Here is an 18057-nt window from a genome sequence, read left to right on the forward strand (position 1 = left end):
AATCATTTCCATGAGAACTTTTCAGCAAAAGATAAAGCTAAGCATTAAGGGACAACATATGTATTAGTACTAAAAGGCTATTTTCAAAGAAAGCAAAATGAAGGATGAGCTGCTGTGTGGGGAACTAATGAAACTGGATTAAATTTCTGTGACCACTTAAAATTCTATCAATTTAAGTGTATGAGTATTTTCCTTGAATGCATGTTTGTATACCAGGTGTATGCACAGTACTAGTAGAGGCCAGAAGAGGGCGTCAGATCCTCTGGAACTGAACATAAATGATGGTTGTGAGCTGCCATGTAAGTGCTGGGAACTGAACCCAGGCCTTCTGGAAGACAAGTGCTCTTAACTGCTAAACCATGTCTCCAGCCCCCAATCCTTTTTATTTTTTTGTTTAAAGTACATTTTTTTTTTTCCAAAAATGAATTTGGATACTGTTTTCCATTAAGCTGAAATGGCGAGATGGGTGTTTGAATAGTTACAAGTAAGAGCCTGATACTTCTGTTAAATTTTAGGCATTTTGATGTGATCTTTTAGTTGATTTATGTTAGGCTTTGTACTTTTCATTTTCTCAAGCTTGTCATTGTGTGATGTATGGCACATTTTACCATCAAATTTGCCATAAGCAATAAAGATTGGAACCCAAAGAAACTTTAATACTGATTTCCCAAATTTTAACCCAGGTCTTTCAATTATTCAGATTTAATTGTTTGAGACTTCATATCTAATTGGTATTATTTTAATATTTAAATCAATAACTTATGATATAACAATATAAAATTTGAGAAAATTGTTTAAATTTATCATTTTATAAGTTGAGTATCTAAATGATATCTTTAAAATGTCCATTACCAATCTCTATAGTTTGTATTTTGCACTAAAGTTTTCTTACACATTTTTGTACAATAATAACAGAAGAAAGTGATGTAAACTTGTTTGCAATATGTAATGGAAAAACATCTTTAAAACTCTTCATGAAGAAAAAAATGAGGTTTGAAAAACGACAGTTCATTTAAAAAGTTATTTTTAAAGTTTTATCTGGTATTTTTAGATCTCATAGTGACTAAGATGAAAAAGGACTGGTCCACAAAAATTTGCAAAGCAAAAGAAATGATAAATGCTTAAACAACTGAATAAAGTTGCTACAGAAAGCAAAGAAAGCATTGGAGGCAATTTAACTTGTGTGGTTATATCTGAATTCAATAATGGTCCATGGGTGGGATGCAAACAGTTTAAAAAGGTCAAGAGAGGCAGAACGTGTGGCAAAATAAGGGAGCATCAATTTGTTCTAAGCAAGGATGCTCTATGGAACTCTGAGACCAAGAGTAATGAGAGACTTTAGAGCATTATAATATGTGGTTTCTGGTTATAGATAATGATCTTATTAATATAGAAAACATTGCATAACTACTGTGGGATTTTGTGCAGGGATCTGAACACTAGAAAGCAGTGGTTTTCAACTTGTGGGTTTTGACCCCTTTGGGGGCTAATGATTCTTTCACAGGGTAGGCCTTAGTGTATTAGAAAACAAAGATATTTACATTATTATTCCAAACAGTAGCAAAATTACAGTTATAAGGTTAACAACAAAAATGATTGTATGGTTGCAAGTCAGCACAACAAGAACTGTATTAAAGGTTGCACTGTTAGAAAGGTTGAGAACCACTGCTATAAATGGAAAATGAAGGAGTTTGGGAAGGTACCACTTTAAAAGAGGAGATGGATAGGACTATGAGATATGTAAGAGATATATGGAAGTGAAATATGAAGGAGACCATTGCTCTTTACTGTGAATATAATGGGATTAGCTGCTTGAGTTCTAGCCCATTTGCCCTAAATGACAGATGCTAATCCAGAATTGTAATCTAAATAACCCTTCCTCTACTAGATTAATTTTTTGTCAGAATATTTATCATAGCAATGGAAATAAGCCTAGAACACTGATGTTCAGGTATTTATTCTCTTTGGTAGTTATACAAATGAATTGACATTTAGATGAAACTGGTATATGACTATTGATAGCAGCTTTATTCATACTTGCCAAAAAGTAGAAACAACCATAACAAGAAATGAGAGAATCTCTGCTCCACACTTTGTCTACATATTTCATGTCATGAGTATTTTGTTCCCCTTTCTAAGAAGGATGGAGCAGAGACTGAAGGAAAGGTCATCCAAACACTGACCCACCTGAGGATCCATCCCATATACAGTCATCAAAACCAGACACTAAAGTGGACGCCAAGAAGTGCACGCTGACAGGAGCCTGATATAGATGTTTCATGAGAGGCTCTGTCAAAGCCTGACAAATACAGAGGGAATGCTCACAGCCAACTATTGGACTGAGCACAGGGTCCTCAATGGGCTTCACAATGGAGGAGTTAGAGAAAGGACTGAAGGAGCTGAAGGGGTTTGCAACTCCATAGGAAGAACAATGATATCAACCTACCAGAGCCTCCAGAGCTCCCAGGGACTAAATCACCAACCAAAAAGTACACATGGAGGGAGCCATGGCTCCAGCTGCATATGTAGCAGAGGATGGTCTTGTTTGGCATCAGTAGGAGGAGAGGCCCTTGATCCTGTGAAGGCTCAATGCCCCAGTGTAGAGGAATTCGAGGGTGGGGAGGCAGGAGTGGGTGGTTGGGTGGGGGAACACCCTCATAGAAGCAGGGGAGGGGGAATGGGATAGGAGGTTTCGGAGGGGTGGGACTGGGAAAGGGGATAATATTTGAAATGTAAATAAAAAAATCCAATTTAAAAAATTTAAAAAAATGAAATGAGGGAATCAAAACATATATTAATAAGTGAAAGATTGCTACCACCACATGATATTCTGAAAAATACAAAACTAGAGGGCACAGAGACCAGTAGTTGCCAGGGGCTAGAGCAGACAGAAGGATGAATAGATAGAGCACACAGGATTCTTAAGACAGTAAAACTATTGTGTCACAGGACTGTAATGATGCATATTCATCTTTGAACATTTGTTAAATTCCATGGAATGCAATGACTTTTTTTTTTGTCTGTTTTGGAGACAAAATAATCCAGGCCTCACAACACTGATCCTCAAGTTCTGGAATTATAGGGGAACCACCACTTCTGATTAAAGATGGATCTTTGATAAGGGTCTAAAAACATGGGTTTATCAGTTACAAATACCTCTCTGGCATAGTATGCTGATATGAGGCAGACAGTGTTCCAATGGAACAGAAAATACGCATGAATACTTTGTGCTTTTCCATTCAGTTTTATAGTGAACATAAAATTATTCTAGAAAAATAGTCTGTTTTTCAAAAATTGTATAAGATATATACATAAATGATATTTAAAATAAAAAAATCAATCATAAAATAACCATCCATTTATAATAACATTTCTGATTATCCAATGATGTTGAACAATTTGAATAATAAATACATAAAAACACAAAAAAGGTAAATCACTGTGGTGACACCCAACTACAATGAGCTTGATTGTCTAGATCAAAGTCTTCTTCATTTTCTGATACCTCTTCTTTATGACATGGGGTGTAGAAGACAGAGAAGGAAAAAGTGTGACAAGGAAATGTTAGACAAAGAGGGCTGGAGAGAAATAAAAGGGTAATACAGGGGCATGCCAGACAAAGGCCATGAGACTCGTTATAGCATGAAAGTAAAGTGGAACCAGAGGATGGTGAGAGCCAGAGGTGAGGAAGAGAGTTAGGTCTTCCCTGGAGTCTCAGGAGCTGCACCCATGAAGTCTCATCAACATGGCTCCCTAAACATGAGCTGAACAAGGAGGGTATCGACAGATATGCTAAAGTGGACGGGAAAGCTAATGGGGAAGAGCACACCAATTGGGTATCCAGCTGTCTGTGTGTGTGTGTGTGTGTGTGTGTGTAGAGAAAGAGGAGGGCAGAGACAGAGAGACACAGAAAGAGAGAGAGGTATATAAAATTACTAATAAAAATGGTGTCCATAAATTGGAAAAGGAGCAAGGAGGGGTATATTGTAGGGTTGTGGAAAGTGGGGGTGGTATAATAATAATCTAATAGGAATTAAAAAAAATTATTTTTTAAAAGGAAGTAAGTTGAAGAAATTGGCAATACTGGAGAAAAGTTCACTGAAATTCTCCCAGTTATTTAATGGTTCCAATATATATTTTTTTGAAGAAGTAAAAAAATGTAATAAAAAAGTAAATCATAATAATTTAAAAATGCAGCATAAATGTTAAGAATTGTGTATATAATTAGTTGTTTCATCATCCACAGGTACTGAAGACACCTACAAGGAAACAAAGGAAAATGTGAGGTATTTGTTAGTGTCAATACTATCATATCACAAAGACACAATAGTTACCTACAGTGGGCTAATGGCCTGTGAAGGCCAATGAAGTACCAAGAGAACCCAGAGGAGCTACTTGGGTGAAGCTAAATTTGGAATGAAGGAATGCATAAGCAAGAGATTAGTGTCCTAACTTCTTATCTGTGCTCCTGGCACCAAAAAGAGAAGCAGGCTAAGGTGAGGTGCCCTTCTTGTGTTTTAGAAGGTGCTTAGATGGGATAATACCTTCTTTGATGTCACCAATTTTTGGTAAAAGGTCACCAATGTTTACTTTTAGCCCAGTCTAATGATATAGCAGTATCCAGTCTTGTTCATCATTAACTTTGGTGGGAAGTGGCATGCATAATTATTGTTTGTTTGTGTTTGTTTGTGTGTGTATTCCTTAGGGTTTCATGACAAACATTTTCTCTTTTAATTGTCATCTTGCTGGATCTAGTCATTACTCTCTATTACTGACTACCCCTGAGGTTTGGGGACCAGTTTCCATTCTATTTTTAGAGAGGCTGCATACTCTGAGAATGTCACTGTGCTTCCCTGTAATGCACATGCAGCTGCGGATGTGCCTCAGGAAGTGGGGAAGAAAGCAGGACAGAAGACCTTTCCCAATTATTTTTGTTTTCTATCATGACTCTTCTTCACACACCATCACTTGAAAACAGAGGGTAACCTCTAGGTCTTTCATGCAAAGATCTAACACAGATCTTCACCTACCTCCAAGGACAGACTGACAGGCATGGGCTCTGTCCTGTTCACCCACTCTGTACTTCACTTAAAGCTCTGGTTTGACTTTACTGTACCTCGTCTAACTTGCCATCTTTTTTAACCCTGTCACTTAGAGCTTCCTTATACAGTTTCAGAAAAACTTTTCTCTCCTTCTTTTCCCTCCTGAGCCCTGTATAATAAAAATTCAATCAACTATCAAGTCTCCCCAAATGCTTATGCACTACAACCAAATTGCTATCCTAGATGCCTTACTATTGGTTTTATATTGTCTTGTTTTCTTAGAATTTATCCATCTTTTTTTTTTTTTTTTAAAAAAAACCAACCTTCAATCTCTTCAGAAATGTTTTGTGTTACAGAGCACTCTTAGTACTGATAAGCATTTTTAAAAGTATTAGTTATTGACTGAGTAAATTTATTTATTTATTTTTGTTCCATTGCCTACTGTTGTGGTGACCCCAACCATACAATTATTTTGTTGTTACTTCATAACTTCAATTTTGCCACTTTTATGAATCGTACTTTAATATCTGATATGCAGGATATCTGACATGTGTCGTGTGTGTGTGTGTGTGTGTGCGTGTGTGTGTAAGGGGTCAGAATCCACAGGTTGAGCACTGCTGTGTTAGAGTATCATACAACAGAACTAATGTATATCTCTCCCTTGCCTTGAAATCACTGCAATCGGAGATTTACTTACCTTCTCTTCCAAGTGCAGCCCTGAGAGCCGCAGATAAGCCACAGGTGCGAATGCATCAGCTGAGTGGATGACTGCTTCTGAAGAGTCCCTGCAACACAGAGTTTAGGGTACTTAGCAAACACATACCCTGTAGCTAGTCATTCCTACTGCTGAGAGAAGAGATTGGAATCTTCCAATACTAAGAAACACTGTCACTTTTCCTGTGTAAAGGGGCACACTGCTCATATTCAAAGTTTCCACAAAACTCTGAATGATTTGGAGACTTCAGCTGTTCAATTGCACTCCACAAATTTGCACAGGCTAAGCATTAAACTTCACAGTGTGGTCTTCATTGTGCCTCTGTTTCTAGGAGGCAACTGACTCAGTGACTCGTGCATTGCCTAAGCCTTCCGTCGTCCCTCCCTCACAAAGGAGAGCTGTTGCTGCTGCTGTTGAGCTCTGGCTGAACTCTTCACATGGTCCACCCACTGCTACCAACACAGATCATAAGAGGATACTTAGCACCTTCAGGTAATACGGTGTGAACTGCTTGCTGCCACCATAAGATACATGTAACTTAACTCATTTTTATAAAGACGCCCCCCTGTAGAGAACTTATAAATAACTAAGATTATAGGTAAAATTATATTAAACAAAGATTTTTGTTAAGATAGAGATAATGCTCTGCATTTCAACTGAAAATGTAAAGACAGATATTCCTCATATCTAATTTCTTATGAATTACTTCTACTTATATAATATATACTTCCGGCCGGGCAGTGGTGGTGCACGCCTTTAATCCCAGCACTTGGGAGGCAGAGGCAGGCAGATTTCTGAGTTCGAGGCCAGCCTGGTTTACAGAGTGAGTTCCAGGACAGCCAGGGCTACACAGAGAAACCCTGTCTCGAAAAAACCAAATATATATATATTTCCATTGTATATATTAATCTCAGCACCTGACCATTGCAGAATTGCAAAGTTAATCTTTAACTCCTTTTTTGAAAAAAAATCATTTATATTCATTTTATGTGTATGAGTGTTTAGTCTGCACATATGTACCATGTACATGCCTGGTGAACGTAGAGCCCAGAAAAAGACATAAGATCGTGTATAATTGGAGTCACAGATGGTTTTGTGCCACCATGTGGATTCTGGGAATAAAACCTGGGTCCTCTGCTAGAGCAGCAAGTGCTCTTAACTGCTGAACTGTCTCTCCAGATCTATTACTTTGACTCTAATTTTTAAATTAAAATTCTTTTTATGCTATTATTTTATTTTAAAATTGTGGGTATTTTTGTGTGTCTGTGTGTAGGTTTGTGCAGGCGACTGCAATGCCTGTGGAGGTCTGGGATTACAGGCAGCTATAAGCTGCCAGTTCCCAGATGTTATTGCTAGGAACTGAACTTGGATCCTCTGAAAGAGCTGCACATGTTCTTAACAGTGGAACGGAACCAGCTCTCTACACACTTTCTTCAACTCCTTGAGATCAGTGAAAAACATACTTGAATCTGGTTTTTCGGATTAGAACAGTATGTAATGCCAATAGACAAAGCCACAAAATACTTGAGCACAAAATACTAAGATTTGACGGGAAAATATAGTTACATTTCACCTACAAGATATATAAAACAGTATATATGATGATTAAAAACTCAATATATATTCATGATTCATTACTACGAATCTTCATATTTTAAAATGACATTAAAAAGACAACATTAAAAGAAAAGCAACACATTGATTCTTTAAAGAACCAAGTTTTTGATGAAAAGGTAATGAGCTTGTATTGATTAATCAACGCAAATATGTTGTCAGATAAAATGGGAAGGAGAAACAACACAGATAGGGATAGCATGCAGGTGGAAGGAGAGTCCACTGACTCTGGCGTGTACATGCATCCTGTGTCATGCTTGCCTACCCCCTTTACATCTCTCCTTCTCTCCCCCCCCCCTTATATACAAACGCACTGAGAGGGGGGAGGGACACAGAAACAGAGAAATAGGAGGGGGAACTTGTCAGGAAGAAGGGCTCCCGTTAAATACACCTTCTCTGACACTTCCCTTAAAGGCAAAACCAATATTCCTTGTATCATCATCTGCATCAGGCTTGAGTTTCTATAGCTACAAAATGAAGGCATTGAACTTTACTGCTGAAGTACCATGATGCTGAGATCATTTGGTGAGAAAGTGAAAAAGTAGTACTTCTTACACTTAGGTGTCTCAGAAGACCTCTGGGTACTCCAGCCCATCGACATATCAGAAGGGTGACTGGAGCATCCTTAAGAGAGCATTTTTTGCTCTGTTGTTCTTTCCTCTTGTACATAATTTTGTGGTAATAAGTATGTATATTCACATTTTCTCATTATACTCTAAGTTTACCCAAACATGCAAATGTATTTCTTTAATAATAAACAGCATTGTTTCATGGAAGTACCTTCCTGTTTACAAAATCTCTTTACCGTCATCATGGCCATTAAAAATCTCTCCCATCTATGAGCTTCTATGTAATAACTCTATTATCTTGTACCATAGTTAATACAAAGATAATTTTCCCCTCAAGCTTATAAAGGTAGAAACAATGGGCATCAAGTGACCTGCAGAATTTGATGGACACATTAAGTGCTCCATTAAAAAAATGCCAAATCAGTGGTATGTTAATTATTAATGCCAAAGATGGTGGATGAACATGAAGGCAAGAGTGAGGAATGCTGGAATTAGGAATGAAACCTTTTTAATCTTAATGTTCCCAGATTATTCCCTTATTCATTATTAATTGAATAGAATTCAAGTCTTAATGTTGAAAACTATCAAAGCTGCTCATTTAATCAAGCATAATTTTAACAATTTTTTTCCAAGAAGCTTGAGCTTAGGAGAAAAAACAAAACCAAGAACAACAATCAGAAGAAATGTTTTTCCAGCAGACAAGATGTGCAGCATGATAAAGAGACAGCTAATCAAGTGACGAAGGAGATAAAGGTCCTGGTCCTCATTATACTAATTCTTAAATTCACTGTGGAGGAACCACCATACTCATCATAAACGGAGTCAGCTTCAAAACTAAGTTTACATGTAAAATAATCCCATCAACTGAAAACAAGTGCCTCGTGTCATCATTCTAACATGTTAAAGCCAAGAAAGAGGAAAAAGAGGACAGAGTTAATGGAACCCACAGGCTACTGCTGTGGCAGTTTATCAAACGTAGCTGTAATGAAAGATAAATAATACAGGGAATTCGCACTTCATGAAAGGATAAAAGTGTCAGTGTGTAGGCACTAGTTTTACTGCAGGCCGTAATCAGCAAGTAAACGAAAGTGCAATGTCTAAAAAGTTTACAGCCTTCTATGAAGGCCTCCTCTTGTCAGGTATTGATTTAAGTATTCACACAACTTCCTTGGGATTAAACAAATTGAGTGTTTGTGAACTTAGAGGACATGTTCTATTTCTTACAGCCAAAGCTGACTCAAGCTAAGGGCTGAGTTGCTTCTATCACGTATACTTAAGAAACGGGGAGATGGCGAGATGGTCTCTTACACAACGATCCTCTTCTTGAACAGAGGGCAGTCCAATGTGAATGTCTCATACTCCCCACCTTCTCCACACATGTGGACACCGTACTTCTTGGAAAGCTGAGAATCAGGAGAAGCAAAGAAAAAAAAATTAAATGACAACCTCAAAACACTCATTTATCAGGCTATTCTCACCTGAATACCAGTGCAGGATACCAGTCTGAAAACATCTGAAACAAGGCAAAATGTTTCATTACAATGATAAAACTTAAAGTAAGGATAAATTTCAGCATGGAAGCTCGCTTTAGATTTAAAGGCAGGTTAGGTTACTATGAGAAAAGACAGAGCCTAACTATACATCTCCTGCCTTTTGACATGGAAGAAAAAATGTTGTTACAAGAGATTTTACCAGACAAAGAAATTCAAAATCTTTTCTTAGGCCTATGATCACATACAGCTAATGAAGCCCTGAGCTAATTGCTCAGGGCTGTTATCTTTAGGAATATTATAGGTTACTAAAAAACAATGAACTTCTAAAGGCATAGAAAGTCTCTAAAAGGTCTTAAATCTTAGTGAGGTTCAGTTTACAAAGTTATCTAATAAAATCTGAAGTTAAAAAAAAAAAAAGCAAGCAAGCAACCAACCAAAACAAAACAACCCAAAAAACAAAAACAAAGAAAGAAAGAAACAAAAAGCTTCCTAAGTCTTCAGCTTTACCTCTGGTTATAAGCTTAACTTGGTAATTTTTGTACTTGTGCTACTATTCTGGCTTAAGAATGGATCTATGAACACTCTACTTCTCCCACTGAGAGTCAGAAATATGTGAATGACAGTGTAAAGCCAAACAGCGAGGGACAGTGTGGAAAGGAGAGCTGGGTAATGTTTTAGTAACAGCTACAATGGGCGAAATAGATAAACTTTGGCCTGAATTATAAAGCAGAGTCTTGGCAAGTCCAAATAATGAGAGGTGGTCCCTATGGGGCCAAATAATGGGACAAGACTGCTTTGCCATACTAAACTAAATTAAATTAATATCTTCTCTGCAATAAAAACTACACAGCAACAACAATAGGATATGGATTTCAGGTTTTTTTTTTTTTTTGCACTTAAGTGTTCTACTGATTTTCCAACAACTTTCTACCATGGGCCTTCTAATTTCATCTTTCTGACTCACTGGCCAGTCTCTGTGGAGTGTGTATGTGATCAATATTTAACTTTTCTGTTTTGGCAAATGTCTCCCTGGAACTCTTGTGTTGTTTTTGTGATACAAAGCATAACTGGAGTGTTCCAGTCTAGGGCTATTACATCCTATAGATGTGGTTCTGTTTGTCCCTCATAAAGGTAATGCAAGTGGCTACATCAATTCAACATTTGCTTTAAAGAGGTGCACACTGGTATCTGTATGTGCTCTGAAATATCTTTAGCTTATACACAATATAATTAATATTTGTTTAGTTCATCAATCACTGTTCAACAGGTATTTATGGAACACCTTGGAGACATGAAAAAGCCAAAAATTAAGAGAATATCTTTAGTTCTTAAAATTCACTAAACATAATTCATTTGACATTGTAGTACCACAAAATAACGATGAAGCAGTGGTGCGCGCACATCAACCACGATTTAGAATATCCTTTCCTCCTCTATTACTAATTTACCAGTATGGAAATATAGGTTTCCAGCCAATAAATTTGGTTAAAGGCTCCCATGGTTTCTAGGATTGAGATATCAGTAAGTATTCTTATTGAATCCTGATATCTCTGTTGTTTTTAAAGCTCAGTTAGCTTCATGCTATAACATATTTAAGTGACCCCCAAATGTCAGTTCTAAGGTTCTTGACAACATCATGGGATCTTCTTCAGAGGTGAAAGTTCATCATATCTGCTTTGTTTAGTGAATTAGCAGTCTACACAAACACAAGACTCTTATAGTATGAAAGCAAGAAATATGCACAGGATAGACAATGTTGCTTTTCTAAAAGTTTTGGACTGAGAAGTATATAACTTCCACAAAAATATCCATAGTGCATACTCTTTTTTTTTTTTTTTTTTTTGTTTGTTTGTTTTTCGAGACAGGATTTCTCTGTGTATCCCTGGCTGTCCTGGAACTTACTCTGTAGACCAGGCTCAGCTTGAACTCACAAACCCGCCTGTCTCTGCTTCCCAAGTGGTGGGATTAAAGGCATGCGCCACCACCGCCTGGCTCATAGTGCATACTTTTAATTTATTTTTTAGGACTTGTAAAACAACATTAGCAATGTTTATACTGTTCCCACTAAGCAGCAAGAGGTCTCACACATACATCTCTATTTCATGTCTGGCTGTGTTTTAAAACTGGGACTTTTATATGTTATACTTAATTTCTCCTTGATAAGATTCTGTCAGCATTATTTTAAGGAAAGCACTGAAAATATATATATATATTTTAGCTTAGATTCATGCTGAAATTATATTATTCTTTTTCATATTTTAAAAGATTTACTTTTTTTCCTTTCCTTTATATTCTTTCCAATTCAATGTGAATAAAACAATGTTCTTAGCCCCCTCACCCCAATTCTCTGAATACAACAATGCACAAAGGCTCGGAATTCTGGCCTAGAGTATAACTCTGTGCTTTTGTTCTACCTATGCTTAACTTTCTAAAATACAGTAATTCCTTATTGACTCAACATCTCAGATGTTTGTTGTTTCCTCAGAACTTTCTAGTTGCAGATTCCATTATGTCCAGAAGACCATGAGGTTTATACAAAGCACCACAATTTCATTTTATAAATGGTATTTTACTATATAATTTAATGCTGCATAGATTGATTCAGAAGATTTACTTATTTGTTGGGTATCTACTACTGCTACTGTTTAGATACTGAGGTTAGTAATGTGGGCAGACAAACGCATCCTGCAAAGATCAGCATACTGTCTCTGTCTGTTCAGGTTCTTTCCTGTGCTTGTATATGATGTTCCCTTCCTCCAGGTATAGTGAGGGCACATCTGCAATGGAAGTCTCATACTTACATTAGAGGAAGGTCAAAGTACTCCTTCATTGTCTGCTCCAGGGAGAGTACCAAAGGTCAGAGTGACCTTCCTGCTTTAGCTCTGCTCAAATGTCAAAGTACCTTGCTTTGAGACATCAATTTTGAATGCCATCAACATGGATGATTAATGGAATGGATACCTAGGAAGGAAAGTTCCTGCCTTTCTACATTAGGAAACTGGGTGGGTTTCTACTCACTGCTCACAATTTGTTGCCAGGACTCAACTCATCTGTAGTTTTCTAATTTATGTGGCCTGTAACACTGTTCACCTCTCATGTCTCTCTCATAGCCTTCCATGGGCTTCCACATTACTATATTTGTGAAGACATTCCTTCTCTACTGCTGTTCATAGGCATAGATACCCAATCATGGCTCTTTGTAGTATACTCTTTTGTCATATGCATGAATCTCCTGGCTTCTGCCATCACCGAAGGATGGTGTTCTCCTGCTAATACTGCTGCTTATACTACTTGTTCTATTGCTGAGATGATGCTATTCTTATTTAGTTATACCTCAAAATGACTCATGAGCAGAATGCATTGCATGCTCTGAAATCAGTGAGACTTAGAAGTAACTTCTATTGCTGATATTTCCAGTCATGCGACCTTGAAAAAGCCCTCCTCAGAAGTGAATCTTCACCTGAAAATGAAACACTAACACTACCATCCTCATAGGTTTGTCAGATAATTAACTAGTCACGCATAAAGACTACTTAGCACATGGTATGCAGTCAGTATGGAGTTAACTTAACTCACAGCTCAACTGGCAGAGAAAACAGAGCCCATGTAGTGGCCAGAGGGAAAGCAGCATTCCACAACTGCTTCATACAGAGAACATTGTCTGACCCTGTGAGGTATGCTGATAAAAAATCATAGCCCTTTGACTGACCATCTCGACTGAGCTACAATCTCATTGGTTACAAACATCTGCATTCAGGTTATATGTTATGACATAAAACCCAGTCTGTTTAAAAACTAAGCTTGTCTTGTTTTTCTTTAAACCCCTCTGCCTTCTACAGTAACAAGTGCTTCTGATTTCCTTCATTGTGTGTGAGTGATTGTTGATTTTTCCCAGCCTGTGGAAAGTTTGATGCCAATGTCATTTTCATCTTCCCATCACAATATTTCCATGTAGTTCCATCTCACATCTGTTTCCTGTAACACTTTCATGAGCTTGACTTCCATTTTTTTCGCTCCTAATCTATGAATACTGCTGCTAGACTATATTTCTTCAGCTTTCTCTAATAGCATGGATTGCAGCTGAAGAGCCCTCTAAATCTTATTATTTCTTATCCTAAATTGCCTGGCCTATCCCTACAGGCCCTTCAAGACTGGGCCCTCCTTTCCCAGTTCACCTTTTCCTTACTGATCTATCAACACACATTTAATTTCATTTAGATCAAGTTTCTTCTTGTCTCTGCACATGCTAATGAATCTTCATTCATATTGATTTACTTTGTGGCCACTGCCCAGGTAAATTTGCCCCATCATTCAAATTTGTTTAAGATGTCTCAGCAGCTATGCTGGACCGGTGCCCTACTCCATCCAGCATCTCCTAACTGTGCCTGCACTAGGAATCCCCCCCCCCCCGAAACCCCCCTCCCTCTGCTTTATTCCATGCAGGTTAATTAGGGCTTTTCTTCCCTTATTTACCCAATTTCTCCCCTTTTCTTTCTCAAAGTAAACATTAAAATGCCAAGCATTCAATTTATTTTCTTCCTATTTCAGAAGTTTGCACAGAACTGGGAACATGGATGAATTCTGAAAATACTTAATATTCAATTCTACAAGTATCATATGACAATGAAGATCAAGAGTTCATCTGCATAAACATTCAGAAAATTGTGAGAGCTACAAATTGGGATACTTTGGAACTAACATGAAACAAGTTTATTATTGCTTCTCTTTAAATACAGCAATCAGGTACTTTTTCCCCCTCCCCCCACTGGATATTTTCTTTATTTACATTTAAAATGTTATCCCTTTTCCTGGTTTCCCCCAGAAACCCCCCTATCCCCTCCCCCCACCCCCTGCTTCTATGAGGGTGTTCCCCCACCCAACCATCCACTCCTGCTTCTCCACCCTCAAATTCCCCTACACTGGGGAACTGAGCCTTCACAGGACCAAGGGCCTCCCCACCCTTTGATGCCTGACAAGGCCATCCTCTACTACATATGAAGCTGGAGCCATGGGTCCCTCCATGTGTAATCTTTAGTTGGTGGTTTGGTCCCTGGGAGCTCTGGGGAAGATCTAGTTGGTTGATATTGTTGTTCTTCCTATGGGGTTGCAATCCCTTTAACTCCTTCAGTCCTTTCTCTAACTCCTCCATTGGGGACCCAGTGCTCAGTCCAATGGTTGGCTGCGAGCAACCGCCTCAATCAGGTACTTCTGCTACTGACAAACTACTACTAATAATAGTTTTATCTTTCTCAAAGTCTTCATTTATATCTCATTGTTTAGGTAATTATTCCTCAATTCTGTATTTGAAACTTTTTAATATCTGGTTTTAATCTCCCCAAAAGCTTTTGGGAAGACAAACACTAAAGGAAGGAGAGTAATGTCTGGAAATCTGTTTTGTCTGCCTTATGTCTTTGTATAAACTGAATATCTGAAAGTGTTTCATATTTCAGATTTTGAACATACATAATAGCATATTCTAGAGAAAGCCCTAAATTTTATATAAAATCTACAAAGTTTCATATACATATTTGTATAATAAATACACATAGCCTATATGACATTTTTGTGTTTGAGTATTATACAAACCCGACTATTCTATAGACCTGAGTTTTGTTTAAGATCTCTCAGCAGCTACTCCAGGACTGGTGGCCCTATTCGATCTAGCAGTGTCTACCTGTGCTTACATTAGGAACCTAGTTGCTTTATCTGATGTAGGTTATTAGGGCCTTTCTTTCCCCATTTCCTCTCTTATTTTAATTCTAACTAAAATGCCAAGCAATACTCAGGTTTATCTATAATCAACATCTTGACATTTCCTAAAACTTTATGTGCATTTTATTTTATTTTTTATAGAATCAAAATCACCTTTTAAAATAGAAGCACACAATTAGACATATTAAAGTGGTATGGTAATGTTTTAAAATAATATATATCATATAATAATTTTAATTATGGTAAACATTCATTTCTTTTCAATTAGTTACATTTTTACGTAAAGCACTCAAATTCCTTCCTTTCAGGCTCATGAACTAACAGCACAGTACTATTATCTATAGCCATCCTATTTAATTGGTTTTTCTTAAGTCCTTCAACTTATAATATCAAAATTTAGAGAGAACTTGTAAGAAGTTCTTTTGTCAAACCCACAGTCTCTGATTTCTTTTCTTTCACTTTCTAGAAGTGACTTCATTATATATCAGTATTGCCTTGGGAGAGATGGAAGCTAATTTCAATCTGGTGGCAGTGACTAGATATGACTGCAAAACCAACCATGGCCATCACCGGTTGGAAGAAGATGCCAACTGAACACAGAAAGCAACCAGATGTAAACTCAAATGACATCAATTTCTCTATAAACCAAACATAATTTGTCATAACTCTATAGTCATTTCCTTTCCCTTTTAATATTTATTATCTGATTGTCACATAACAAGTGCTTAGTTTTGTTAATCAGAAGGAATTAATATTTTAGGGACTTTTATGCATTTGGTATATTTTGATAAACCACAAAACAATCAACTACAAACAGTTCCAAAACTAGTATGAAACCCATAAAGCTATTGTGGAGTGTAGCAGCTCATGGCACAGTGCTGTCCCTGAAAACACCCAGAGAAAGAAAAGGAACTGAGCTATATATAAGACAGGATACTTAGTGGAGCTCTGCTCTTCGCAGAAACAGTCACTGTCTATCTACATCTTGACTTTGGGTTTAATACCTTCTCACATTCTAACAATCACACTGCTTCAGTTATTGATGCTGTAGCAAACACAGCATCTGCTGCCATTCTCCAATACAAGTCAATAGAATGAACAGAAGGGAATGATGAAGACAAATATTTTAGTATGTAGAAGACATATAGGACTCGATAGTGGTAGGATGACAGAGGCTATTTGAAATGTTGGGATAATTAATCCCTTTCCTTTTCTGTTCATTGTTGTAACAAAGACTAGACTCAACAGCCTCCAGAAGTTTCCACTCCCGAGTCTGTGTCTAAGGTAGACAGGCTGTGGGTGCTTCAGATCTGTGGCACCTGTGGCGCATGCGGTACATGCAGCACACACTGTCCGTGATAACAGGAACACAGGTCCTCAGAGACCTTCCCTGTGATCTCACTCACTCTTGCAACTACAAACTCATTCCAGTTTGGGTTATTTTATTTTAAACACACTTATATATAAACTATAAAGTTTTAACCTTTCACCGGTAATAAAAGGAATGTATCTAAATTTTTCTGAAACACAAATCACTCTTTGAGTCATTATATCATGGTACTACTTTCTTCATTTAGATGCTGATATTTTAAAGAGCAACATGAATTCTTACCTCTAAAAGATAAGGCTCCATTTCAACCAGGGTTTTCCCAAGATGCTTATCAGGATCTAAGCCTGTCAAGAAAGGTGAATTTTTTCTAGGTAAGTGTCAGCTTAGAGCTCTAAAGGCATATTTTCTTCCCTTGACCCCTCCTCATCCAGGAAAGCAATGTATATATATTGTAAGTTGTTTTGATGTTAAAGTAAAAATTTACTTTGTCAGAATTTGCTTCCCTATTTCTCAGGGATGATTGCTTTCTTGCCCCTAAAAATCAGCTTTACTTTATTACAGTTGTGTCAGTAGGCAGATCCTTCCTTCAATTTGGCTTTTTCAATTAGGGAATTGTAAAGAAGATTAAAACAGTACAATCTGACAGAAAGGAAATACAATGCAATGCTATGGTGTGCTTACAGACAGGAGCCTAGCATGGCTGCCCTCCCAGAGGCCCAACAAGCAACTGACTGAGACAGACACTGATACTAGCACTTAACCAAAGAAATGAATGTGGGGATCCCTGTGGTTGAATTAGGGAAAGGCTGAAAAAGCCAAGAAGGAGGGCAACCCCATAGGAAGACCAGCAGTCTCAACTAACCTGGACCTCTGAGATCTCAGACACTGAGCCACTAACCAGGCAGCATACACCAGCTGATGCAAGGCCTCCGACATATACCACAGAGGACTGCCTGGTCTGGCCATAGTGAGAGAAGATGTACCTAACACTTGAGAGACTTGAGGCCCTGCCCCTGGGAAGGTGGGCAATGACTGGATTGTAAAAAACTAAAAGTAATTAAAATAAAAGGAAATATAAAACCTCAGCATTTTACTTGTGATTTATTTTATTTAAAGACAATAGTGTGATTTTCCTTTCTTATACTTATTTTATTTTAACTTTAAATGCAATTATAAAATAAGAATACAAAAGAGAATAAACTGCCACATTTATAAAATTAATTCAGTTAATAGTTCAATATGGATATACTTATGAAATTAAGTTATAGCTGATCTCAAAACAATGTGTCTATTTCAATAGAGTTTAATTCTTTACCAAAATATCCCAATTTTAGTAGTTAAAGTGTATCAATTCAATATGGCAGTCTAGGTATTTTTCTGCATAGATCTTTCTACATTAAACACTGGATTTAGTCATCCTTATGTCAGGCCAATATGTTGCTCTCAGTAATGCCCCCTAGGTTGCTCCTGCAGCCTGGAAGAGAACCATCTGAGTGCATTCTGCATTTACTTCACTTTTTCTGTTCATTAGAAAGTGACAAGTCATTAGAGACCGCATGATTACTACCTAGATGAGATGTAT

General features: G+C 37.4%; 1 protein-coding gene across 1 annotated transcript in view; it reads right to left on the reverse strand.

The window, feature by feature from the left end:
• Window positions 1-3155: 3155 nt before the first annotated feature.
• Dph6 (diphthamine biosynthesis 6) overlaps window positions 3156-18057 on the reverse strand; it is a 114121-nt gene continuing 99219 nt past the window's right edge. Inside the window, exons 6-9 of the mRNA XM_034495326.2 lie at window positions 16758-16819; window positions 9249-9343; window positions 5740-5827; window positions 3156-4259 (exon numbers count right to left, since the gene is read on the reverse strand). Coding sequence (XP_034351217.1) covers window positions 4206-4259; window positions 5740-5827; window positions 9249-9343; window positions 16758-16819 — 299 coding nt within the window. The 3' untranslated portion in view covers window positions 3156-4205. The remainder of the gene's footprint in view (window positions 4260-5739; window positions 5828-9248; window positions 9344-16757; window positions 16820-18057) is intronic.

This window comes from Arvicanthis niloticus, chromosome 2 (genome assembly GCF_011762505.2).
Source record: "Arvicanthis niloticus isolate mArvNil1 chromosome 2, mArvNil1.pat.X, whole genome shotgun sequence".
NCBI lineage: Eukaryota > Metazoa > Chordata > Mammalia > Rodentia > Muridae > Arvicanthis > Arvicanthis niloticus.